We start from the raw sequence: 27,591 nt of genomic DNA, 5'->3' as shown, positions 1-27,591 counted from the left end.
TCTTCTACTTACATAAGTAAAATATACATAATTGTAGGATATTTTCTCTGACCCAGATATTGAATCTCCTTGCTGAATGTATTTCCGTATCTTAGCTTCTTGTCTGTGGTGCCGCTAATTTAGCATCATAGTGTATTGATTATATTACGACTGCTTCTCAGGACTGTGTTACTTCTGAATAAAGTTAAGTTGTGTTTATTCTTCTTTTGTCTTTCTCTCCTCCTCCAGTATGTATCACATGTGTATTGCCTCATCCATAAGCTTAGGTCAGCATCTTTCATCTCCAGCATCTGATTCACCATAAATATACCTATATTGTCCTTAGTGTTTTATAAAAAAATTTTCCACAGCATAACCTCTGTGGATGTTTCCTGACACCTTATTCTTTACTCTGTAATGACTCATCCTGCAGATGCCCCATGATACAGATTCTAAATCATTTTTTAAGATTTTATTTTTTTTATTTGAGAGAGAGAAAGAGAGCATGAGCAGGAGGAGCAGAGAGAGAGGGAGAGAGAGAAAGAAAGAGAGAATCTCCAGCAGACTCCACACTGATCATGGTGCCCCATGCAGGGCTCCATCTCATGACCCTGAGATCAAGACCTGAGCCAAAATCAAGAGTCAGCCGCTTAACCAACTGGGCTACCCAGACTCCCCTGTCTAAATCATTTTTGCCCTCCTTTGGGATTTTTCTTTCTTTCTTTCTTTCTTTCTTTCTTTCTTTCTTTCTTTCTTTCTTTCTTTCTTTTTTTCTTTCTTTTTTTCTTTTTCTTTCTTTCTTTTTTTCTTTCTTTCTTTCTTTCTTTCTTTCTTTCTTTCTTTCTTTCAGAAAATCAGCAGAAAGTACAAAGTGTTAAAGCATTTATTCTTGTCTCCATTAATAATAGCACTAGCTACCCTTTAGTTTTATAACAGTCATGCAAGACAGGGACTATTATCTTTGATTTATATAGATAAACTGAAGTTCAAGGAGGTTAACTAATCTTTGTGAGGCTACAGTTAGTGAGTGGCCAAAGACAGCTGTGAATCCACTGCTTAGAATCTACCAAAATGTATTCCCTCCCATTCTCCCCCAGCATCTCCTCCTCTCCCAAGTCTCTGTGACCCTCCTCCCTCCTCTGTTCCATTGCCTCTTCATATCAGTAACTGGCATTTACTAGGCTAGTTATCACCAAGAAAGAAAAAAAAAAAAAGACTATAAACACTCTAATTAAATTCATCAGGGTTTTCTGTAGGACAATTTTTCTTATTAATTAAGGTCAGTGTTCTTTGAATTTTCTTTTTACTCTAGTATCCCAAAGTATTAGCTCACCATTTTTAAAAGTTTTATGTTGGTAGTAATATTCCTGTTTTATTCAGGCCATTAATAAAGTCAATGAGTAAAATTGATCTTGAGAGGGATTCCTTTATGTCATCATGCAGTTTATTCTTTTAGATTTATTGTAACCCTTGTCTTATAATCCTCAAACCAGTTGACAGAATCCATAAATCTTTGTTCAGATTTTGGAAGTACTTCACTATTAGGTACTTTCACTCAACATTGTGAAAAAATTTCACTTCACAGAACCCAATTCTAGTTTAGTTCGTATCCAGAAATTTCTCTTACAACAAAAGACTCAACTGATTTAAAACATTAACCAAACCACCTTGTATTTCAGCCAAAATATCTTTTTCCCCTCTTCAGGGTGTTACATTTCCAGCTATGCATGCCATGTGGTCTTCATGGGCTCCCCCTCTTGAAAGGAGCAAGCTTCTTAGCATTTCATATGCAGGTGAGGTAACTATTCTTATAAAAATATTGCTAGAATTTGTTATGTGTTTATCAGCCTTGGATTAAAAAAAAAACTCCTGCATACCAAAATGATGTCAGATGCCACCTTTGGGTAAAAATAAAGTTTTAGAGGTATAATTCTATTAATTTTTCTCTTTGGCTCAACAACACAACAATATGGCTTATTTGACAAATGTCATTTTCTCCATCTGCAACCATTTATTTCAAGACATGTTGCTCATTCAGATGTTTATATAGAGAATGCCATGGCTTTTTTTTTTTAAGGTCCAACAGCTGGAAAGTTGAACACTTTTGTCCTTAAGTTGTGATTTCTAATCTGATTGTCTAATAAGTGTATCATGACTCTCAGCCCCTGTCTTCATACATCTTTTTTCTCTGCATTTATTTGCCATCATTTTAAACTACAGGTGAGGTAGCATGAGCTTTTATATGTGAATTATAATTTTACCAGCTCACGCACCAAATGAAAACTTTTGGACCTGACTGCTTTTAAATACAGTGGTTGAGAAAGACCTCTCTGTGGTGATCTGTAAGCTAAAATCTGCAGGATGAGAATGAACCAGTCATGCAAAGAACAGAAGGAGGAGCATTCCAACCAACCAGAACAGCATGTACAAGGGCTCTCAGGCAGGAAATAACATAAGAGTTCAAAGAAATGAAAAACCACTGTGGGTGGCTAGAACTTATTGAATAAAGGGGTTAATGGCATAAGATGAGAAATAGACAAGAGCCCGATTATATCAGCCCTTATGGGCCACAGGAAGAAATGTAGTTATTATATGTTTTTTTTTCCTCCACAATACAATGAGACATCAGACATGTTTAATAAAGAGAGAGACATCACCCAATTTATATTTTAAGAAGATGATTCTTAAGCCATGTAGAGATTAACATAAGAAATCTGATGATAAGTTCATGAGCAAGTACTACCTATGATTCCTATTTATCTATGGAGTAAAGTCTGAGCTCAAACTGGAGGGTCAAGATTCTTTACAGTCTTTGCCACTTCATTTCAGCTAGGCTAGTCCCTGGCACATAGTGCCTGCAGTGGAGTAGATATTCAATAACTATCCAACCTATTTTCCTGCCTTCGTCTTCTGTTCCTTTCCTTCACCCTAAGAGAAGTTCCCAAGCCCACTCTGCTTCCCTACTTCCATTCCTTTGCTCATCCTATTACATCTGCCTCTATATCTTCTTTCTTACCTTGTTTCTATGGTACAAAAATCTTACTCATCATTCAAAGTCTACTGCTGCTTCATATATCTTTTCCTAACCTATGGAAGTCAGAGATAATCTGTCCTGTATTTGAACTTCCACATTGCTCTGTGACACTTAACACTAACTAACATGTAATAATTTTTGTTTATTTTTATCTCCTCTAAAACCTGACACTAGAAACAATATCTGATTATTTTAACTGCCACTATACCTACTAAATTGTCTTCTATTTGGTGATTAAAATGAATTTCATTATTTATTGATCTGAAACAATTGCTTGTAATATATTTTGGGCAAATTAGCTTACTAAAAGGTTCATTCTTTCTTCATCAAGTGTACTGCAATACGTTATGTTTATCAGCCTTAGAGACTATCTTAGAACCTTTCCCCAAGCACATTTCTAACACATTTACTAATAATATGGCATTTACTAGCTCATGTTACAATAAGTCCTATATTGATGATGTGTTCTAATTCATCAATAGCTACATAGTTGTAACTAATGTAATTACAAATTAATGTGTATGTTTCACATATTGTGGGTTTTCTAGTAAATGATTCCTTGAGAGAATCTGTTACCCATCTTCTGTAAGCAGTAGACCTGTCCCCTCCTAGTTTATCTGTCTACAAAGCTTACAAAGTCTTTGTTGTTGTTCTAGGAGCACAGCTTGGAACAGTAATTTCTCTTCCCCTTTCTGGAATAATTTGTTTCTATATGAACTGGACTTACGTCTTCTACCTTTTTGGTAAGTTTACTCAAAAATTTAACTTAAATCATAATGTAATAAATCCAAAATGTAATAGTCTAATAATTGGTTAAATATATATATTCCAACTAACTGAAGTTACCAACCCCTAAACCACAAAATTCCAAAATACTTACTGATAATCCGTTTTTTAACTTTTTTTGGGTAAAATGATCTAGTTGAGTTATGATGTGATGTTAATTTTGGAATACTTCTCAATAGAAACTGCTGTTGATTCCAAGACTTTAATGCTATACTCACTATCAAAAATTACAGGGTTGGTTATTATAAAAATTTTTATTTTGAAAAGATTTTTTTCTCAAGAAAAGTAGGGTGCCCTCACTTGGTAGCTTTAATCTTTTTCTCTTTTTATCCAGTCCCAGGGTCTTTCATTTCTCAATCTCATAAGCAGGATGATACATGTTTCTAATAAATTAGATTGCCACATAGACATTTCATCCAGAAATACATCTGTAATCTAAACAAAAAATAATGGGAATCCCTGGGTGGCTCAGCAGTTTAGTGCCTGCCTTCGGTCCAGAGAGTGATTGATTCTGGAGTCCCAGGATCAAGTTCCAGGATCGAGTCCCAGGATCAAGTCCCACATCGGGTTCCCTGCATTGCATGGAGCCTGCTTCTCCCTCTGCCTCTGTCTCTGCCTTTCTCTCTCTCCTTCTTTGTCTCTCATGAATAAATAAATAAAATATTTTTTAAAAATAAACCAAAAACAGATATCTGTGGAAATAATAGATTGTGGGGATTTATTTTTTTAAAATATTTGTCTGGTAAAAAAAAAAATATTTGTCTGGTAGACTCTGATAGAAAGAGTCATGTAGTTAAAGTTGTTCTATTCAAAACTTACAGGAAATAATACAGATAGCAAGTATCCTATTAGGAAAGTATGAGTGGAACTTGAAATCAACACTAAGCTGAAACCAATTTTACACTGAGTTTATAATTACATAATTTTTTCAAGACATGTAAAAATTGTTGTTGGTGCATTCTAATTTTATTTAATTTATTTTTCTATTTTAAGGTATAGTTGGCATCATTTGGTTTATTTTATGGATCTTTTTAGTTAGTGAAACTCCAGAGACTCACAAGACAATCTCCCGCCAGGAAAAAGAATATATTCTTTCATCATTAAAAAATCAGGTATGGACTTTGGCACATTTTTAAAGCAATTTCAGAATTTTTTTTTTCCTACAGAATTGAAATACCAGTTTTTTAAACAGATATCTCTATTTTGTATGCTCTGGGCAAAGCAGAGAGCAAGCAAATGAAATAAATGAAGTATTGATTTGTTTAATCTGAGAAATTCAACCCTTATGTCAACCTCTGAATTTGATTATAAAACTATTCTCTATTTTATTTTATATATGGAGAATTTAATAGTGCAGGTGAATTCTGACATTCATAAGTAATGTTTAGGGTTGGCATTATAGCTGTAAGATTACATTTCTATTTTTTCTTTTAACCCAAATCATGGACTCTTCTATTGCTGTTTAAGATTTTGAAAGAGTTGGTTTAAAACTCTGGAATTTATGGGGGCACTGGGTGACTCAGTTGGTTAAGTATCCAGCTTTGATTTCAGCCCAGATCATGATCTCAGGGTCATGAGATCCAGTCCTGCACTGGGCTCTGTGCTCAGCAGGGAGTCTTCTTCTCTTCTTCTCTTCTCTTTCTCTCCTTCTTCCGTTGCTTGTGTTCTTTCTCTCTCTCTCTCTCTTAAGTAAATAAATAAGTCTTTACAAAAAAAAATCTCTGGAATTTACTAATCAAGGCTGATAATGTGTTCTAGATTTTCTTTTATTTAAATGTTCTTTTTTTTAAAGATTTTATCTACTTATTCATCAGAGACACACAGAGAGAGACAGAGACATATAGGCAGAAGGAGAAGTAGGCTCCCTGTGGGGAGCCCATTGGAGGACTCTATTACAGGACCCCAGGATCATGACCTGAGCCAAAGACAGGCATCCAACCTCTGAGCCACCCAGGCATCCCGCATTTTATTTTACTTAAAGATTTCATGTATTTATTTGAGAAAGGGTGAAAGAGAGAGAGCACAAGATGGGGAGGGACAGAAGGGCAGCAAACTGCACCCCCCCCCCAGTGGGGAGCCCAATACAGGGCTTCATCCTGGTACTCCAGGATCATGACCTGAGCCAAAAGCAAGACACTTAACCCACTGATCCACCCAGGCTCCCCTCTGGATGGAGTTTCTGCTGAGCAGGTTTAGGTATAAACACAGCATATACTAATTGTGCCTGTTATCTTTTTCAGCTTTCATCACAGAAGTCAGTGCCATGGATACCCATGCTAAAATCACTGCCGCTTTGGGCTATTGTAGTAGCACATTTTTCTTACAACTGGACTTTTTACACTTTATTGACGTTATTGCCTACTTACATGAAGGAGATCCTAAGGTTCAATGTTCAAGAGGTAAGAAAAAATGATCATCTCCTTTTTATTTTTTTTAAAGATTTTATTTATTTATTCATGAGAGACACAGAGAGAGGCAGAGACACAGGCAGAGGGAGAAGCAGGCTCCATGCAGGGAGCCCGATGTGGGACTCGATCCCAAGACTCCAGGATCACGCCCTGGGCCGAAGGCAGGCGCTAAACCGCTGAGCCACCCAGGGATCCCCTCATCTCCTTTTTATATGAAGAGTACGTTTCTAAACTACACACAAAATTTGTTTTTATCTGTTAAAATTAATTTATTTTGGATCTTCCATTTTCCATTCATTTACCGAATTCTAGAGACTGCTCTTTTTGCCTCACAGTTTTTCCTCCTTTTTTTTTTCAGTGTATACTTGATTCAAGGTATCTTTTGGCTGGCATCCCCCTTAACCATAAAGGTCTTAGTAGTCCCCAGTAACATGCCAGGATGGCAGATGATGATATTCACTTCTCAAAGGGCTGGTTGCAGGACAATGCTGGCAGATGAGAGGGGGCTGTGCAGAGGACATGCTCTGCAGCATTATTTAGACACTGGCAGAGCTACCATTGCAGAGCTGCATGAGAAAGGCCTTCCTGAAACTGCCAATTCTTTTGAACCCACAGAATTGAGTCAGTTTCTATCACAATATCTGCGCTGATGGTTTTTGTCTTTAAAGAGATTGAGGAAAAGTCTGAGGTGAAAGAGGCAGTTTGTAAGGAAAATTAGTGGGGTTTTTGCCTTCAAAATAAAAGATCAAAGACCTAAATGTAAAGCTAAAACTATAAAACACTTAGAAGGTAGACATCACTGTGACCTTGGCAACAGTTTCTTATATATAACACCAAAAGCATAAGTGACTAAAGAAAAAATACATAAATTAGATCTTATCAAAATTAAAAACTTATGTGCCTCAAAGGATGCTATCAAGAATGAAAATACACACACACACACACACACACACAAGAATGAAAATCCACTAAATGGGAGAAAATTTTGCAAATCAGAACCAGAATCATTTATCTTGCATTTTTATACAAAAAGATGTTTTCTGGGGATCCCTGGGTGGTGCAGCGGTTTGGCGCCTGCCTTTGGCCCAGGGCACGATCCTGGCGGGATCGAATCCCACGTTGGGCTCCCGGTGCATGGAGCCTGCTTCTCCCTCTGCCTATGTCTCTGCCTCTCTCTCTCTCTCTCTCTGTGACTATCATAAATAAATAAAAATTTAAAAAAAAATGTTTTCTTTGAAAATTCCAAGAAATGTGAATGAAATGTAAAAGTAATTCTCTAGTTGTATAGAAGCCTCTTTTGAAAATGAATTCCTTTTTGACTTTTGTCCCAAATAAAGCTTGCTTGGCATATGATCTCATTAATTTAAAATTTTTTACATTTTTTTAAAGATTTTATTTATTTATTCATGAGAGACACAGAGACATAGGCAGAGGGAGAAGCAGGCTCCGTGCAGGAAGCCGGATGCGGGACTCAATCCCAGGACTCGATCCCGGGACTCCGGAATCATGCCTTGAGCCAAAGGCAGACATTCAACTGCTCTGCTCTACCACCCAGGTGTCCCCCATTAACTTAAAATTTTAAAGCTCTTGATCCTTTGTTATAACTTTGCTTTTTTCATAGAGGTTTAACTTCATTAATTATCCTCACTTTTCTTTTTTCCTAATTTTTCCCAATTCCAGTGTCCCTGTTTCTTATAGCTCAGTGAGAGTTGGGGCAAAATCCATTTTGGATATTAATATTTTAGGATCAATTTTTAAAATAAATGAGTACAAGAAATCATATCCTTGAACAGAAAACTTAACAACTGTGGAAGATGCCCACGGTTATGTGAATTTTGAAGATTTATAGTAGTTTGCAGAAGGTAGTTTTAGGTTGTTAGGAGAGTTTTTAACATTTGAACTTTAAGTGAAGAAATTCAATAACTGATGAATTACCAGTCTTATCGCAGCAGAGAACAAGACGAAGATCAGAAAATTCATTTCTCTATTTGCTTGGGTTTATTTGTGTGTAGGGTTCTGCCACAAATAATGATAGAAATGATCCTGCTCTGTAGAAATCTAAATAGAATAAAATTTAAAGAAGAAATTACTCAGTTTACTACAAGAAAGAAACAAAAATCTTAGCTACAGAAGTAGAACTGGAAGCATACAGCATCTGAATATAGAGGACCACAAACTATGATGAAAAAAACCAAACCTTTTCTTAAGCATAAATTTAAAATAGCAATAGATTTTTTTGGTTTGTACCATTCGTGATGCTTAATTGGAATTATTACCAGATTAAATATCACTGATAAAATATCTTTCTACCTTTTTTGTAAAACACTACATTAATTGTAAATACTAAAAGGTGTCCCCATTTTTCTCAAACTATAAAAACATTTGTTCTTATCAGACTTAGGCCATTTAATTTTGGCACCCCAGGTTTATGCTGGGGAAAAATGAATAGAGGAAAGAAATTTCTTTTCTTTCCCTGCTATGTTTTCTTCATTTTACAGAATTTGTGATTTCCTAAAAAACCAAATGTCAAATCATTTTGTACAAAGCAAATAGCACATTTCCATGATAAATTCTGTTTCATATCTCCTGCTGCTTTTATTTTTTTAGGTGGCAACTTAAAGGAAAAAAAAGAGGGAAAAATAGAGGTCTATCACCTCATTTACCTTTGTCCTCTGCTCAGAGCAATGTGGTAGTGCACTGGACAACTGACCTAGATGGTGTGCTTTAGAATAATCCATTAAACTATACATTTGACTTAGGTGGTTTTCTGTATCTATATATTATTTTATAATAAAAATATTTGTATAAAATTTTATATATATCACTATTTTACATAATAATTTATAAATATATTTTAATATTTTCTATCTTTCTATTTATATAAATATCTACATTTATATGAAACATAAATTATATCATTTAAAATATAAATAATATGAAGTTTAAAACATAATGATTTGTGTATGAATAGAAATATTTATAGTAATTTTACATATTATAATTTTGTATATAACTTAAGATATAAGTATATAACATATGTAATATACAATATGTGTTGTGTAAATGTAAATATAAATAAAGAAGTAAAAATTGACCAAAAACTGTTCCATAGGGAGAATCTATAGCTAATAGAGTTGTCTTCTTTTACTGAACCTGCACCCCAAGTCCCAAAATAACATGTAATATTACCTTGAGTAGACTGGACTGTGTAAATATCAACAGTATATTGCTATGAATTTCCTTTTTGAGTGGTGGTGGATGGGTGGAAGTAGATGTTGTTTTGGTTCTTTCTCTCCCCCATAATTAATTCTCTATCTTCTTATTCCTCCCAGAATGGGCTTCTATCTGCACTGCCTTACTTTGGCTGTTGGTTATGTATGATCTTGTCTGGTCAAGCTGCTGACAATTTAAGGGCAAAATGGAATTTTTCAACAATATGTGTCCGAAGAGTTTTTAGCCTAATAGGTAAGTGAAGTGAACCGGGGTTTGTTTTGGTTTAAAGTATTTACTGTAAAAAAATATATATATATTTACTGTGTATATAGTGCTAGGCAAAACAAAAATGATATTAGTCATTTATTTTGTTCACATATTAAAACACTATATTTTAATGCATGTAGTGCATTTCTGTACAAGATGATTTGTTCTTTATGAACCATGCATTTGAGGGTTAATATTAATAATGTCCTATTATCACCATCATAGTCTTATAACTATAAAAATATGGCTTGCTTTGCTAAATATCATTTCCAGAATTTTATAAATCACTGTTTTCCACTCTAAGTTTGCAGTGAAAATAATATATTTAAGGGGTGCCTGGGGGGCTCAGTCGGTTAAACATTTGCCTTTGGCTCAGGTCATGATCCTAGGGTCCTAGGATAGACCCCTGCATCTGCTGTTTCTCCCTCTCCCTCTCTGCTTGCCCTGCTTGTGCTCTCTCTCTCTCAGCCAAATAAATAAAATCTTTAATTAATAATAATAATATATTTAAGCCTGCATCCCTTTTCTAAGTGGGTACATTTTCAACTTCAAAAACAGTTACTGACATCATTACATTAAATGAGGAGCTATAAATCAAAGAACTCAAAGGAACCATAAATAATCATGTTTCAGACTGCTCTCATAAAGGTAAATTTTAAAACTATCTAGGACAATTATTTCATTTTTCTTTAAAGATCTTAAGTAAGTATAGACCCTAGAAGTCACTGATGGCTATACTTAGGAAATTATATTGTAACAGGGCCCTATTCAGGATGATCCTACAAACACCTGCTGTGCAGCTGCTGCTGGCCGATGCTGTCCTATTCTATTGCTTGCTTACCTCAACTCTCAAGAAATTTTCCACACCTGCAAATGAAACAGACCCCTTTAGATTCGATCCAATCTTCTCTTTTTTGGCTTCCTGTTCACCTGCTCCGTCCAATATGGTAGCCACTATCCATGTATGGCTTTTTGCACTTAATTGAAACTTAAAAATAAGTTCTTCAGCTGCGGTATATACAACATTTCCATCATCACAGAGAGTTATTGGATAGCACTTCTGTAGAACAGAGAAAAAATGGCAACCCACTCATGAAGTCCCTGTTACTTGCATTTTGTGCTTCACTGCCTGTAATAAAATATGTATATTGTTATCAGTTGCTAAAACTGAGATGAATTGTTTTCTAATTTTATTCAATAGAGTTTATTTAATCTTCTTTGGTTATATGAATTTTACTTTATTTTTTTAAAGATTTTATTTATTCATGAGAGACACACACAGAAGCAGAGAGACATAGAGGGAAAAGTAGGCTCCATGCAGGGAGCGCGATGTGGGACTCAATCCCTGAACCCCAGGATCACGCTCTGAGCCAAAAGCAGAGCTCAAACACTGAGCCGTCCAGGCATCCTGGTTATATGAATTTTAAATCTCATTCTGTATCAACTACTGATTCTCTCTGGAACTGTATTTTTCAGTCATTCTCTTCTTGCTCTTTGTAGAACTTTGGCTGAGTCTTGGTCACAAGAATATTTAATAATATTGCATAATGATATTTTCCTTCTACTTTTAGATTAGTTGCATTATGTGTTTTCCAGCAGTTTTTGTTTTGTCATGAAAATGAGTCTTCTATGCAGTACAGTGTTTCTACAGTAGGTGGCAGTAATATCAAATCTCAGATTTATACTTTATTAAGGTAGCCCAACCAAACAGTAACACTGGGGCTTCTTTTTCTGTTCATAACTTTTTAACTCCAGGAATGATTGGACCTGCGGTATTCCTGGTAGCCGCTGGATTTATAGGTTGTGACTATTCATTGGCCGTTGTGTTCTTAACCATATCCACAACACTGGGAGGCTTTTGCTCTTCTGGATTTAGCATCAACCATCTGGATATTGCTCCTTCGTGAGTACTAATATAAAGATTGGCTATGATTGACTTTAAATGCATTGCTTTAAATTGTGACAAAATATATGTAACATGAAATATGCCATTTTAACCATTTTTAAGACACGTTAAATTTTAGATATTTGTGAATACATCTAGAAAATAGTAGTTATAGGCAGTTTGATTTATGGATCTGGAACTCAGAAGAGCATTCTGATTGTAAATGAAAATTAGGGAATAATAATAATACACATTTTGGGGACACCTGGATGGCTCAGTTATTTAAGCGTCTGCTTTTGGCTCAGGTCATGATCTCAGGGTCCTGGAATCAAACCCTGTGTCCAGGTCCCTGCTCCGTGGGGAGTCTGCCTCTCCCTCTGCCCCTAACCCCCACTCATTCTCTCTCTCTCTCTCTCTCTCTCTCTCTCTCTCTCTCTCTCTCTCTCTCAAATAAATAAAATCTTTTTTAAAAAATCCGCATTTTGAAGTTTTTAAAGATAAGGATTGCCTTGAGAGAGAGTGACAAGCAATCCCAGAACTGGGTCTTGGCAAACACTTAGCACCCAGAACGAGGGGAATAACCAAAACAGGAAACTAAAAAGGTGCAACAAAAGAAATAGAAGGAAAACTCAAGAATCTGATATCAAGGAAGTGAAGATTATCCAATCTCCAATTCAAAAATAGGTTCTGGAAAAGAGATAAAAATTTAGGAATCATCAACATATGAGTAGTGGAATTGGCCATGGAATTGGATAAAATTACTCAGAAAACAATGATGAAATGGGAATTCATCAAGAGAAGAATGTGATGCAAGTATAATTGAAAAGAAGCAGCACAAAAAGGAAAATAAGTAGAGATTGGGATCCCCAAAGGGAGAGATTGAATAACAATGTCAGATGCCACAGAGAAGTCATGTAAAGCAAGAATGAAAATGTTCCTCTCCAGATGGAAAAGTTCATTAAACATCTTGGTAAAAATGCTTCCGTAGAACAAGAAGGATGATAGGCTGCAGTGACTTAAAGAATGAATGGAAAGATAAGGAAGTGAAGATTGGTGACATAAAGCAGGGATTTCAAAAGTGTGATCCTTAGCCCGTCCACATCAAAATCATCAGGAGCACTTGTTAAAAATAAAGCAGAACAACTGGTCACACGGCTGGGGAAGGAATCTGTATTTTGTTGCTCCTTCAAGTTGTTTTCACAGATATTAAAATTTGAGAACCACTGCCAATAAACATCGATTTCAAAACTATAGACTATGAAGAGAGAAGAAGAAAAAGGTAAAGATGGACACATAGTGATGGAAGATGATTTGGGGCTTTTTTTTTAAGGCAAAAGAGACCCAGGTTGTTAATATACTGAGAAAAGTCCAATAAACAAGGGAAGGGTATAAGCTGAAAGAAAAGGGGATTCCTGGGTGGCTCAGCAGTTTGGTGCCTGCCTTCAGCCCAGGGCATGATCCTGGAGTCCCGGGATCGAGTCCCACATCAGGTTCCCTGCACGAAGCCTGCTTCTCCCTCTGCCTGTGTCTCTGCCTCTCTCTCTCTCTGTATCTCTTATGAATAAATAAATAAAATCTTAAAAAAAAAAAAAAGCTGAAAGAAAAAAGTGACAATTACTGATTGGTAGAGGTCACAAAGGAATGAGATTCAGAGCCCATATGGAGGGATTGGTTTTCAAATGAGAAGAAATGGAAGGTAGTGAAGTGGGCTCAGTTAAAGAAAAGTTTTGAAGTGAGTGAGATGAGAACTTGAGAACTGTAGTGGTTCATAATATATCCACAAATTCTTCAACTCTTCTCCCTTTGGAAGATGGAGCCTATTTCCCCCTTCCCTTGAGTGTGGGCTGGATTTAATTGATTTGTTTCTAATGAATATGGCAAAAGTAATGATATCTGACTAGGTCATAAAAGGCATCACAGCAGCTTCCTTGCTGTCTGTCTCAGATGACTCAACTGCCATGTAGGGAGGACACCTAGCAGCCTGGTGGCAAGGCCCACATGGAGGGAGCTGAGACCACTGTCAGCAGCCACACAAGTGAGCTTAGAAGCGAGGAGTCTTCTTCTTCTCCCCGTCTCCCTACTCATGTTTGCTCACTCCTGTGCTTTCTCTCTCTGAAGGAAGGAAGGAAGGAAGGAAGGAAGGAAGGAAGGAAATAAATAAATAAATAAATAAATAAATAAATTAAATCCTTCTTAGAATTTAAAAAGAATTTTAAAAACCTAAGTAGATACAAGAAGTAAAAATTGTAAGGAACATAAAATTGGCTCGCTAGCCAGCTAGCCAGAAAGAAGGTTTAATGGAGCTGAAATGTAGTTCAGGATTCATCAGATGCCTTCAGTCCTTCAGAAGCCCTGGAATCTAGCAAAAGCTTCTGGGAAGGGAAAAAAACAAATATACATGGTACCTGCCTCATAAGATTGTTGTGAGGATTAAATAGAACACTCATACAAAAAAAAAAAAAAAAAAAGAACACACATACACTTGCATATATACTTAGCTGATAATGTAATGCCTTTGCACATAATGCAATAAAGTATTTTTTTCTGGCAACTTTGAGCCAGGTGCCATGACCAGGGTTATTAATGAATCCAAGTAAAATATTAAAGGGATGATTGATGAACTCTTAGAAAAGAAAATACTGATTACTAAGGAGCAACCATTGGATCACTAGCAGCCAAAATAGCAAAGTGGTCTAATTTCTTAACATTTTTAGCCTTGTTCATAGAGGGAACACTGTATATTTGGCATATCAGGATTTCAACTAGATCTCCTATGATAATCCTTTTAGATAAGATGAAAAAGACGAATTGGATGTATAATTAGATGGATGTATAATTACTAAATTTCAGTGTCCTAGCATGTTGATTAATGGATCTTGTCATTTAACAAACACTGCCAGGCACTGTACCAAATGTTGAAGACACATGAAAGTAACATGGCCCCTGATTAGTATCTGTACAAGCTTCTGGTGGCTTGGAGGGGTTATAAGGTCATGTCCTGAAGCATATACTTGGATGATGTACAGGTAGGATCCTGGAACTGAGCTTCAAGCATCAGCTGAGTGGTTGAGCTTCACATCCTAAAGGCTCTGTTCTAGCCATAGTATTTTGTAAGTCATGAGTCAAAAAAGACATTTATTGGGGGATCCCTGGGTGGCGCAGCGGTTTGGCGCCTGCCTTTGGCCCAGGGTGCGATCCTGGAGACCCGGGATCAAATCCCACGTTGGGCTCCTGGTGCATGGAGCCTGCTTCTCCCTCTGCCTATGTCTCTGCCTCTCTCTCTCTCTCTGTGTGTGACTATCATAAATAAATAAAAATTTTAAAAAAGACATTTATCTAGATATGGCATGAAACTAAACAGTTTAATAACATAAATGATACCAAAAAATAATTTTAGAAGTTGGGAGAATGGTAAGTACACGTATGCACCAGATTTGTGATTGCAATTACCATATGCATGTATGTGAACAACTTTTCACAGTAACTTTTAAAAGTATATAGCTGTGGAGGATCCCTGGGTGGCTCAGCGGTTTGGCGCCTGCCTTTGGCCCAGGGCGCCATCCCGGAGACCCGGGATCGAGTCCCACGTCAGGCTCCCGACATGGAGCCTGCTTCTCCCACCTCCTGTGTCTCTGCCTCTCTCTCTCTGTCTATCATAAATAAATAAATAAATAAATAAATAAATAAATAAATAAATAAATAAATAAATAATCTTTTTTAAAAAGTATATAGCTGTGCAAATGTAAGGTAAGCTCATCAAAGTGAAAATTATTTCCCTCCCTTATATTTTGATTCACCCTTTCAGATGAGCTTTCAGCTTTTATTATCCAGCTAAAATTTCTTGGTTCAAAGGATACTAGTTGTTTCTAGTTCTCGGTGTTTTGTTTACCTGGGAGATTACATATCTTATGACCATGTGGTTGTTCAGTTGCTTTTTGTTTGGTAACAACTGAGTGCCCGTACACTGGGTAACGCCCTGATAGTCAGAACAAGAACATTTGAGGACCACAGACTTTTAAGCATTCAGCACTGGAGCTTATGGGGAAAAAATAAGCTCAAGAAAACTGGTATTTCCTACAGATTGAGTTCAATGATAGCTATATTATTAATAAGGAAGCATTATAGATGATAACCTTGTAATATTAAATACTGATTTGGAATTATCAGACAAATTGGGTAACATTTTACAGTCTTTCTTCATTTTATAGTATGGGGATACCAATCCCTACCTCATGGAGTAGATTTTACTATTAAAATGGGATATATATGAAATACTTAGAGCCATGCTGACATAAGGTTTTTCAGTAAACAATCAGGATTCCTGTTAACATTATAGATGTGTTCATGGTATTTTCTAAGCCTTTTCTTCTCTAGATTAAACTAGAGAGTTTCTGTGGATAATTGTGTTGCCCTAATACAGGGGAATTGGAGAGATTTTTAACTATTAATCCCACAGCATTCTAGTACTCCACTGGCACAACATGCAGACTGACTGTACAACATGTTTTTTTCCAAGCAGTCATCCATCTCTCATGGCCCTTCCTGGCCATTGTAATATAAATACTTGAATGAATTTCTCGGTGCTGACATTTAGGATTTCACAGCATTCATCTGCACTTAATATCTGTCACTTAAAAGGCCTGGCAACATTGCATTGATTCCTCCTACTGCCAAGGTGTTAATGGTTTAAAAAAAAAAAAAGGTTCTGCCAAGCTTGGCTAATTTAAGATAAACTCCCTAAAGAGTATAAGGCAAAAAGACCTGTGCCATATTCTTTTGTTATTATATCCAATATGAATGAGTTTTGAACATAAAAATTTGTGATGTTTATAGATCATTGAATTAGGTTCAGCAGGATGTTTTATTTAGGCACTGTATTAGTAAACTCAGGCTGCACTCAAAATACCATAGACTGGGTAGCTTAAGAAAATAGTTTATTTTCTCACAGTTCTGGAAGCTGAAAGTCTGAGATCAGGGTATCAGTATGGTCAGGTACTGGTGATAGTTATTTTCCTTATTTACAGACAGCCTCCTTCTCCCTGTGTCCTCACATAGCCTTTCTTTGGTAAATATAGAAATAGAGCCATTTCTCTCTTTCCCTCTCCTTATAAAGCCACCAGTCCTATTGGGTTAAGACCCTACACTTATTTAACCTTAATTACCTCCTTAAAGCTGTATTTCCAAAAGCAGTCACAGTGAGGGTTAGGGCTTCAACATATGAATTTTGGGAGGACATAGTTCAGTCCACATTAGGCACTTGTCCATATCCAAAATAGGGAGAGAAACTTCAGATTAGTCATCTGCAACCATGATAATGAGGATCCTAAATACTAATAGAAAGAGTAATATCCCACAATATGACTGTATGGACTAATAAATATCAAGCTTTTTAAATTTGGACCAGAATTTTATTTTATTTTATGATAATACTGATAATTTTGTGAAAATTAAAAGTTTTTGGGACAGCTGGGTGGCTCAGTCAGTTAAGCCTCCAACTCTTGATTCTGGCTCAGGTCATAAGGGTCATGAGATCAAACCCCAAGGTAGGCTCTATGCTAGGTGTGGAGTCTGCTTAAGACCAGCTCTCTCTCTTGCTACTCCACCCTCCACCCTACCCACCCACCACCCCCTCACTGCTTACACTCGCTCACTCTCTCTCAAAAAAAGTTCCAATTGGACTTTATATATACCTAGATGATTTTTATGAAAAATAAATTATATGTGCCATTTACTTAACCAATTTTTAACTGCATCACTACCTTAAAATTTTCTTGCTAAAAATATCAGAGCTAAATCTAATGCACCCTTTGTGCATTTTTTGGTTACACACACACACACATACACATGCACACACAATGTATACCAAACTCATCTACTTTTGGGAAGTGTGTGAGGAGTTAGCTATAAGCACATACATAAGTAGAACATATAAGTTGTGAAATGGTTATGTTCAGTATTATCTCATTTGCATAATAATATTAGAAATATATACATATAAACAAAAATAGGATATTTACCAAAGTGTTAATCTTGATTATTTCTATATGGGAGGACTATGGGTAATTTTATTTTCTTTTTTTTTTTAATTTTTGGTAATTTTATTTTCTTCTTAGTTTTTTTGTTTGTTTTTTAGTTTTCAACAATGAAAAAGATTTTCTAATCAGGAAATAAATTCTTTTTTTTTTTTTTTTTTTTTACTGAAAAACTGTAAGATACACCAAACTTCCTATCTAATACAGTCATATATGAAAATCAATCTCAATACTTTCTAAATCACTGTAAAAAGGATTTTCATTTCAGAGGCTATGTTCCCCTATATAATGATAGAATGCTAATTATTGAAATGGAAATTTTTCACTAGCTAAATATAATCTATCTTAGTAAGACATTTCATTTAGACATGAAATGTCATACAAATACAGAGTATTCTAGAAGTAGTATAGCTGTCTGTTGAAAGAAGCTACTTAAATGTGTAACACAATCATAAACGTCTATGAAAATGTTTCTGCAGGTATGCTGGTATCCTCCTGGGCATCACAAATACATTTGCCACTATTCCAGGAATGGTTGGGCCTGTCATTGCTAAAAGTCTGACCCCTGATGTAAGTAGATAATTTGCTTATGAATTGCAAAGGTCTATGCAGTTCACTTGAACTTGCACATCTATGTCAAAATTTAATATATTTTAATTAAGAGTAAAATTCTGAATGTTTATACTTATGCAATTCTTTATATCAACAAAAAACTAAATGCCATAATGGACAGGAAGGTATATTTTCAAAGAACACTCTTTGGTTTTTAGACAGAACAATAGAACTCAGTTCAGTGAAGTTCCATGTCATAGCTGACACCACACAAGTACTTAAAAGTGGTGCTATTATACAAGAGAAATAATTTATGTATTTGATTTCAACAAAGACAAACTGGCGATGTAAAGCTATTCAAGAATTAGATCCACAAAGGTGAGGTATCAGGAAATCATATGGCAAAGAATACAGAACAGGGGAAATGATCAACACTGAGAGGAGCAGAAGACTTGTAAAGACATGGTAGATGTCTTCACATATTGAAGGGCAACTACATGAAAGATGGTGACTTATCTTGGCAGTTCCATGAAGAGAAATAATGAGAACATAATGGGAAATTTTTCTGTTTCAAGCTGTCTACTATATGGAATGGGCTGCTTTATGAGTTAGTGAGCCCTGAAATAGTCAAACATTCTAGGGCATATCATGAGTGATTATTAATATGCCAGATACTGAGGATCCAAAGGCAAAATAACAAGCTTCTACACTCAAGAAACTCATCATTTAGAGATTGCATGTGATCAAATAAAGTACAGTATGATGAATGCTGCAGAAAATAATGTCTGCAGAGTGCTGTGGGCACAGGGGAGGGAACACACAATTTGTGGGGAAGGATCCCTGGAGGAGTGAGCAGGGTGTGGGAAGGGCACTGAACCTCCAAAATACCATGTGCCTAGGGTTGGTTCTGCCTCAAGCTGGAAGGTGGCATGGTGCCACATCAGTAAGCAGAGACTCAGTACTGTCAAAGTTGCCCACAATGTGTAGGAAATAAAAATAAATAACCTCCAACTCCAATTTCTACTGTTTAAAAAAATCTAAAGCTTGGTGAAATATATTTTTCAAGAAGCTGACTTAAACCTCTAAAAGAGACTTAATTTTCTTTTTGTCTCTGTGATCAAATTAACACCATCTAATCCTTAGGATTTCAGGATACGCTTACAAACTTTCTTATTACCAAATATACTGATTTCAGGCATATGTGTTCACCACAGTGAATGTTCTATTTCCTCTCTGTTCCCATCGTTTTTTATTTTTGAGATTTATTTATTTAAAAGAGAGATTGTGCACACAGGGGGAGGGGGAGAGGGAAACAAGCAAACTCCACACTGAGCAGGGAGCCTGACCAGGGCCTCGATCCCAGCACCGTGAGATCGTGACCTAAGCTGAAGTCAAGAGTCGGATGCTTAACTGACTCAGCCACCGAGGCACCCCTGCTCCCATTTTTTCTAATTCCTTACTTGAACAACCCCATGTCTTCTTGTTACTGTTTTCTCTGACTTAATAGAAAGGGATGTTGGGAAAGTTGTGTGTTGTTTTTTGTTTTCCCTAAAATTCTGTGTCTCAACATGGTCACATCAGAAATGTTTAACCCTATCTTTGTGAAGTGTTGTGGCCACATAGTAACCTAAGTCAACGTACTACCATGTATTAATTTCACTCATTATGGATAATTGTATTATTTCTGCAAGGGATATCTGGATTCCTCAGAGTCTTGAATGTTTGTCAAGTGGGAACTGAACTGGATTTTGGATTTGCTATCATAGCATTTGTTTAATGTTATTAAAAGACTATTATTTTTTAAATTGAAAAATGGGCACCTGAGTGGCTGAGTCAGCTGAGCATCAGACTCTTGATTTAGGCTCAAGTCATGATCTCCGGGGTAATGAGATAGAACCCTACATCTGGCTCTGCACTCAGTGTGGGGTCTGCTTGTGACTCTCCCCTCTGCCTCTGCCCCTACCGCTGCTCACACATGCACACACATTCTCTCTCTCAAATTAATTAAATCTTAAAAAAAAAAAAGGAAAAGCACATATTTGTCTTTACAATTTTAACTGCTGACAATTAAAAATTACTTCACTGCCTCAAAAACTTTGTGGAATGAGCCTAGTACAAGTAAGTTATATTGTTAGCTTGTCTAAATAGTTACTAAAATTTAAGATGGATTTCTAAGATTTTTTTTTCACCAGAATACATGCATCTCAGATAAGCATAACATAACAACAGAGTGCTTACTTTCCCCATGATTTTCCTTTTTCCCTATGTGAATGACCTCATGCTAGCCTCCTAGTGCCTTTCCTTTTTCTTCCTCATTACCAATTCCCCTGCTTGTTTTTCTTTTCTAAATGCTGCAAATGTAGCATTCTAGTTAAATTGACATTGCAAAATGGGCAGCCCCGGTGGCGCAGCGGTTTAGCGCCACCTGCAGCCGGGGCGTGATCCTGGGGACCCAAGATCGAGTCTTGCGTCGGGCTCGCAGCATGGAACCTGCTTGTCCCTCTGCCTGTGTCTCTGCCTCTGTGTCTCTGCCTCTGTGTGTGTGTGTGTGTGTGTGTGTGTGTGTCTCTCAATAAATAAATAAAATCTTTAAAAAAAATCCAAAAAATGGTTGTTAGTCACATGACCCAGAAATTAGCTAACTGCCTGATGTTTTTATACCACTGTGTTATATGCTGAACAATTGTGTTCTGTTGATCTCCTAACTGGCAAATCCCATACACGTCCTGTTTTGTGAACCACTCGAGTTCTGTGTGCCAGGACTGAAAGTGGAAATTTCAAGTCCATCTTAACTCATCCTTACTTGATCTATCACTTTTATCTCCTATCTAAGAACTTGGAAGGTGATGGACAGCATATTACTTTCCTAGTAACACATGATTGAAAAACACGTGTTTTATTTTTAGTAAACTTGAGTAAACTGAGTAAATAGTATTTACTGCTGTAAAGCAGCCCCGGTGGCGCAGTGGTTTAGCGCCACCTGCAGCCCGGGGTGTGATCATGAGAGACCTGGGATCGAGTCCCATTGTAGGGCTCCCAGCATGGAGCCTGCTTCTCCCTCTGCCTGTGTCTCTGCCTCTCTCTCTCTCTCTCTCTCTCTCTCTAAATACATAAATAAATAATCTTTTTAAAAAATAAATAGTATTGTAAAAATACACAAATCCTAAGTATATGGCTGGATGAGTTTTCACAGTCAATACACTTGTGTAACCAACACCCAATCAAGAAACAGAATGTTACCTCTCTTGTAAAGCCTCTGGGTACTCCTTGCTCCCATTGCCCTTGCACCCCTGCCAAGAGGAACGTTTTAATGAAACTTTTAACACCATGGATTAGTTTTGTGTGGTTTTGAGCTCTTATATAATGGAATTTTCTATAATGCAGTCATTCAATACATACTCTTTTTGTCTGGCTTCTTCTGCTTAACATTTTGTTTGTGAGATGCATCCATATTGTTGTAGCTAATTCATTTTAGTTACTATATAGTATTCAATTGAACAAATACACCACGATTTCACGGTTGATAGACATTTCGGTTGTTTTCACCATGAGGCCTTTATGTATAATGCTTCTGTTTTAACAGTCTTGTCGACCCCACCTTTTCCACAAAGTGAACTATAAACAAAACTTATTCTCATGTGCATGTTTTTCTTTCTTCCTATAGAACACTATTAGAGAATGGCAAACAGTTTTCTATATTGCTGCTGCTATAAATGTGTTTGGTGCCATTTTCTTCTCGCTATTCGCCAAAGGTGAAGTGCAAAACTGGGCTCTCGATGATCGACATGGACACAGAAACTGAAGGAACCAATAAATAATCCTGTCTCTATTAATGTATTTTTTGTTTATCATGTAACCTAAAAGTGCCTTTGATATTTTAAATGTATATGCAGTCTATGTATAAGAAAAAAAATTGTATGAAATTTTTAAGGCTTGTAATCATGAAATGTCACAAGTTGCCAGATTGGTAAAATGAGCTGTTTTTAATTATAATAACATGTATCCTGGAACTTACCCTTGAGGGTCACATATCTGGCTGTAAATCAGGCAATAGAAAGTATGGGAGTTCTATTTATTTTTAAGGACCATACTTGAAGGAATGAGCTGAAGTGAACACCTCTATACCTTTGCTTAATTAAACTAGATAATAATTCTCAGGTCTTGACAAACACCTGTTTTTGACCACTTTCCTCATAAAAATTATTTGTTGGCAGAAATCTGTAACACTTAGGTCTCAAACTGTACCCTCTCCACGGAGCTGCCAGCCACTGTATAATTTGGCCTGGCAGCCACACCAAGGGAAGCATGCCCAGGCAGCTGCCAAGCATTCCCTCCCTGACTTCAGGGACAGTGCCCAGCATTTACCAGAGCCGCATCCAAGACCAGGGTCAGTGCCAAGTCTTCAGATGGCGTTCTTCCTCTGGGGGCTGTTAATGTGTCGATAAGCCCTGAGGAGGCCCAGGCAGCAAGATCCACTGCCGTGGCTTCGATGCATCCTCACACCTTAACCTTGCCAGCACGCTGGAATATTGATGGGCATGTGACCTGCAAGACAACAGTGTGATGCCCAGTTAACCACAAATAATATCATCCTTGAGTTAAACTACTTTCATGTGGATAAGAATGTAAATTTCCAAGTCCTGTGTTCAATGAGCTTCACCAGAGTAAGTAAAAAAAAGATTTTTTTACAATTCTCACATTTTTTCCCATTTATCTACATGGAAGCTTCTAGTTGCAGTTTAAAGTTGAAGTGGCTTTCATTTGGCCACATCACCTACAACCAGTGGTGTAATCATCCTTACTTCCGGTTCTTGACATCATCTTTTCCAGCTTTTCCCTGAACCATCTTCCAGTGGTTTTTGACCATGCTTCGAGGGCATCTATGTGATTTAGAACTCAATTTATGTTTTGTTATGTTTGTTTAACACCACTTGTAACATTTTAAGTAAAACTGATTAATGTAATATGATGTGGATACATTTCTGTAAATTTATTTTTAAACTTGTAAATAGCCTTAAGTTGCTAAGGTGATATTTCTTTTATAAATCATCAAAATAAACATTTTTGGATGGATTTTTGGATCTGACAGCCCTATGGGATTCTCTAGTGTCCTGAGTGGCTATTTTACATCCCTGCCATCCTCGAGTCACCAGGCTACCTCCACGTGCCCCTGTGCCACCCCCAGCCCAAGGAGACTTAGGGCATCTAAGTGATAGAGCATTAGGAATCTCTGGCCAGGGGCACCTGGGTGGCTCAGTGGTTAAGCATCTGCTTTCGGCCCAGCATAATCCTGGGGTCCTGAGATCATATCCCACAGCGGGCTCCTCTCAGGAGGCCTGCTTCTCCCTCTCTCTATGTCTCTGCCTCTCTCTGTGTGTCTCTCATGAATAAATAAATAAAATGTTAAAAAAAAAAAAAAAAAAAGAATCTCTGGCCGTCAGCCTACCCTTCCTGGCTCTGCAAAGGGCCCACTCTTCTCCCTGAAGCATTTGACTACACCACAGATGATACCGTCTCTGACCTCCTCTAATTCCTTGCTTTCATAATTCCTCTATTTGCTTCTTCAATTTCTACCTCTCTTGTTCTTTTCCTTCTGTCCCAAAGACACTCAAGTCTTCTCTAGTCTTAAAAAACAAAAATACAAAACAAACAAACAAACAAAATACAAAATTCTTCTGGGGACATTACACCCACAGGTACATAAAGACTATGTCTACAATGATATTCAAGAAACCAGAAACAGTGGTTACCTCTGGAGAGAATGAAAATAGGCAACCAGGAGTAGGAAAGAGAATTAATTTTCATCTTACCAAATGTGGCAGTGTAACCATTTAACTTAAAGAATCATTAAAAAAAAAAAAAAAAAAAAACACCTGTTGCTCAAGCTACTGTGTAATCACCACCAGGTTTTCAGCTGCCAGTTGGACATCCCCAACTGGCTATCTTCTCTGCGCTTGGGATTTCTTTAAGCCCAACCTCTCTCCCTCACCCCCACCCCCACTAAAACCCTCTCTTCCCACCACTTTCCTTATGCTTGTTAGGAGCTCCATTTCCCTGGTTACCTCAGCTTGGGCTGGGAACCACTTTTTTATTCCCCCCCATCCTCCTCTGCCCCACCCCTAACATGGTGTATAATTATTAACCACCTGTCTTTTCCATTCCAGTTTTTCAAGTCTCTGGAACTTTTTCTTTCTGGTTTTTTTTTTTTTTTTGAACTTTTTTTTTAAATCCCTCTCCCATCTTCTAAATATGATCTGTGTGACTTTTGTTTCCACCTGGAATAGGAGTTAAATGTCATCACTGCCTTGAGTCTGATCTGTCCAACTGCCACACGTACTGCGTTATTGGTCCCAACACACCTCATCTCGCTGAATAGGATGCTCCCCCAAGCTGAACCCTACCCCCACTTCCCTTTACCCAGTAAACTACCCAGCAGCCTACCCTCCTCACTCCTAGGCCTCCTATCCCATCCTCATCTCCCACCACACTTGGTCGCAGTGACATCTGGCTACTTAACTCTTCCCCCACCTGCTTGCCATTGTCCCTCACCTCCACACCTTCACCAAATTCATTCTTTGGACCTGCAAAAGTCACTCTTCACCCCCACCTATTTCATGACCGTTGACTTTCTCCAACTCCTAGAGGTGGTCTCTTCTTCCCATCCACTGAAATATCATATTACTATTTTCAGTTTTTTCTTTTTTTTAAATTCAAGGACTCAGTGTCAGGAAAAGATCATTCATTCATTCATTCAACAAACCAGAATATCTACTCTCTGCTAGGCACTAAGGATACAGATATGCATTTGACACAGTCCTTTCACTGTAGGCCTTCCTGGAGCTCAGTCAGACACCCAGGTCTCCTTGCTTTTCCATGGCCTTTTCTTTGTAACAGGTATGAATTTGTTTGTGTAATCTCCCTGTTAGATTCATTGAAAGCACCTCGAAGGCAAAGTACACTTAGTTCATCTCAGCACTGTCTCCCTCATAACAATATATGCTTTGTCTCAATATTTTACTTTCCTAAAAAATATTTTGCAAATCAACCTTTGGTTAAATGGACTATATCTTGAATTTTTCATCTCCTGTATTGTTCTTCTCAATATTTTTTCCCATAAAAAAAATAAATAAATGTACCGACTGACATCTTTTAACGAAGAAATGACATGCTAGCCTTGAAATGGAGTATAAGTGGCAGTCATGGTAAATGGTTTTGAATATATTTAAGAATAGCTTAGTTCTAGATAAGCAAAATGCTGCTCCCAGTTATGCAACAAATATTTATTGAGCATTCATTACGAACCAGGCTTTGTTCTTTGCACCCAGGGTACAGCAGTGAAGAAAAGCAAATCTCTTCTTTCATCGAGCTCACGTTCTAGTTTATTCCCCTTCATAGGCTCCAGTTTGAAACGTTCCATGTAAAAACATTATTATCCACCCAACAATCAAAGGCAGCGGGAGTGAGTATGCCGGCTGAACTTGAGAATCAGAGGTAGGAAAGAAATGGAGGCAAAGGCTGAAGTCAGCAGTCTGTATTAACCATCGCAATGTCCCTCTTGCCCTAGCCTATGTTTCATTTTCAAGAAATCAGAAATAGAGACGTTTGAATTTGGACCCTGGTGCAAAGTAAAGAATCTCCTCTCTAGGGGTAGTGTGTCACTGTTCTAAATAAAATTCCCTCAACAGGGAAATATCAATAAGAGTATTTAGAAGGCAGGAAGAGCACCAGAGGAAGTGGCCTGGTTCCCCTCTGGAAAAGCATGGGTTAGTGCCTCAGACAAATAGACCTGGGGTAAATGTCTAATTTCAGTTAAAGAATAAATTATCTCTTTCATAGAAATGTAAATTAAGATGGATCACAAAGACTTTTCAGATGCCTTTGCCTTTTAGAGTAACCCTAAGCAGAAAAGCCAAATATAAAAGTTGTGCTCTGAGTAATAAAGAAAGCACTTTCTAGAAGCTCCTGGGAGGGAAAGCTCTGAGTACACCCAATATTGAAAACAAATGACATGTAACAAATTTTCTGCCACCCTTTTTCATGTGCTCTGATGGGGAAAAACACTAGTAAATTTCCAAGCGCCTGTTTACTTTCACTTTATCTTGATGCGGGAGGAGGAGGAAACTTAGAAGTTCCCCGTCACTGGCGATCCTGTGCTGGTAAAGTGAGAAAAGTCTTTCAACCACCACCTGTTTCCCTGCACAGGCCTTCACCCGCGAGAGGCCGCACTTTGGCCAGGGGGAGCCCTACCATCCTAAATAGCACATTAAGTCTCTTCTTCAAGTGCTCTTTTTGGCAGAAGCAACTGAAATGTGCCAGCGTTTCAAAAGAGGCACAGCCTCTCAGCATCCAGCGTGGATATTGACCCCTGCCTCCCGGTACAGCACCACCAGCAGCCCGTTCTCGGCCTCTTAACCACTTCACACACTCCACAGCCTGAAACTTGAGCTTGCCACGGAGTTTGGTTGAGATTGAAGGTGATCTGGATAGGATACAGTCTGGTCTTTCTAATGCTCAAGAACTGTTCAGTGTGAAGGATCCGGATGCTGTTGCAGGAAATTCAAGTGTGCATATCTGATAAATTACCTACATAAAATGTTATAGTGCACTTTTTTTTTTAACATCAATAAGCTATTTCAGATGCCTGCAGTGCTTTGGATTGTTCGATCATCAGTAGTAGGAAGTTGATCCCCAGACATTCACAGGATTCTCTTTGTGATCACCTCCAGCTAGAGAGAAGCACAGAGAGACAAGAGCATTTGTGCAGCGCCCTCAATACAATCACCTTGCAAATCCAGGGCCAAGACTTATTTCAAGCTGGGATCAGAGATACATTCTCTGACTGTTAATGAAGAGAGATCTCTGGCTCGGCAGGGCCTCAGCCTTCCAAATGCCAACTAAAACCAAATAAGCCCAATGGCTTTACTTATTACATTAGGCCGAAGAAAAATTCTTCAATATCTATCTCTAGCACAGAACCAAATTATTATTTGAAGAACAAAATTGTTTCCTTTTTTTCTTTTAGAGAGTGAGAGCACAAGTGGAGGAGAGCAGAGGGAGAGAGAAGCCTAAGCAGGCTCCATGCTCAGCACAGAGCCCAACTTGGGGCTCCCTCTCACAACCCCAAGATCATGACCTGAACAGAAACCAAGAGTTAGTTGCCTCATAGATTGACCCATCCGGGTGCCCCCAAAATTGTTTCTTATTAGTTGAAAAGATGCCTACAAGAAAGAAGACTTGTGCATAAGGGCACACTGAAGATTTTTACCTTCTCCCTAGTTGTAAAATTAGCCCTGCTTCAGAATGACCCCAGCTGGGACTCCCTTGTATCATTGTCTCATGCATGAAATTAGGGAATATTTCATTTTCCCTAATAATAATAATAAATTATTCTATATTTGTTCTACAGGACTATGAATTTTTAAAATGTTTCCTATA

At 37.5% G+C, this 27,591-nt stretch overlaps 1 protein-coding gene across 5 annotated transcripts in view; it reads left to right on the top strand.

Moving 5' to 3' along the window:
• Positions 1-23,237, top strand: part of SLC17A5 (solute carrier family 17 member 5) — a 34,780-nt gene extending 11,543 nt beyond the window's left edge. For 3 of the 5 annotated variants that reach the window (XM_038554531.1, XM_038554536.1, XM_038554533.1), the window contains 8 exons: positions 1,685-1,772; positions 3,670-3,756; positions 4,793-4,911; positions 6,040-6,198; positions 9,540-9,672; positions 11,443-11,590; positions 18,084-18,174; positions 21,821-23,237. In XM_038554531.1, coding sequence (XP_038410459.1) covers positions 1,685-1,772; positions 3,670-3,756; positions 4,793-4,911; positions 6,040-6,198; positions 9,540-9,672; positions 11,443-11,590; positions 18,084-18,174; positions 21,821-21,958 — 963 coding nt within the window. In that variant the 3' untranslated portion in view covers positions 21,959-23,237. The remainder of the gene's footprint in view (positions 1-1,684; positions 1,773-3,669; positions 3,757-4,792; positions 4,912-6,039; positions 6,199-9,539; positions 9,673-11,442; positions 11,591-18,083; positions 18,175-21,820) is intronic. The other 2 variants (XM_038554534.1, XM_038554535.1) reach the window with 2 other exon arrangements.
• Positions 23,238-27,591: the final 4,354 nt, after the last annotated feature.

The sequence above is a fragment of the Canis lupus genome, chromosome 12 (assembly GCF_011100685.1).
Source record: "Canis lupus familiaris isolate Mischka breed German Shepherd chromosome 12, alternate assembly UU_Cfam_GSD_1.0, whole genome shotgun sequence".
NCBI classification, from domain to species: Eukaryota; Metazoa; Chordata; class Mammalia; order Carnivora; family Canidae; genus Canis; species Canis lupus.
The sequence above is the reverse complement of the archived record's forward strand: the minus strand, read 5'-3'. Positions and strand labels throughout refer to the sequence as shown.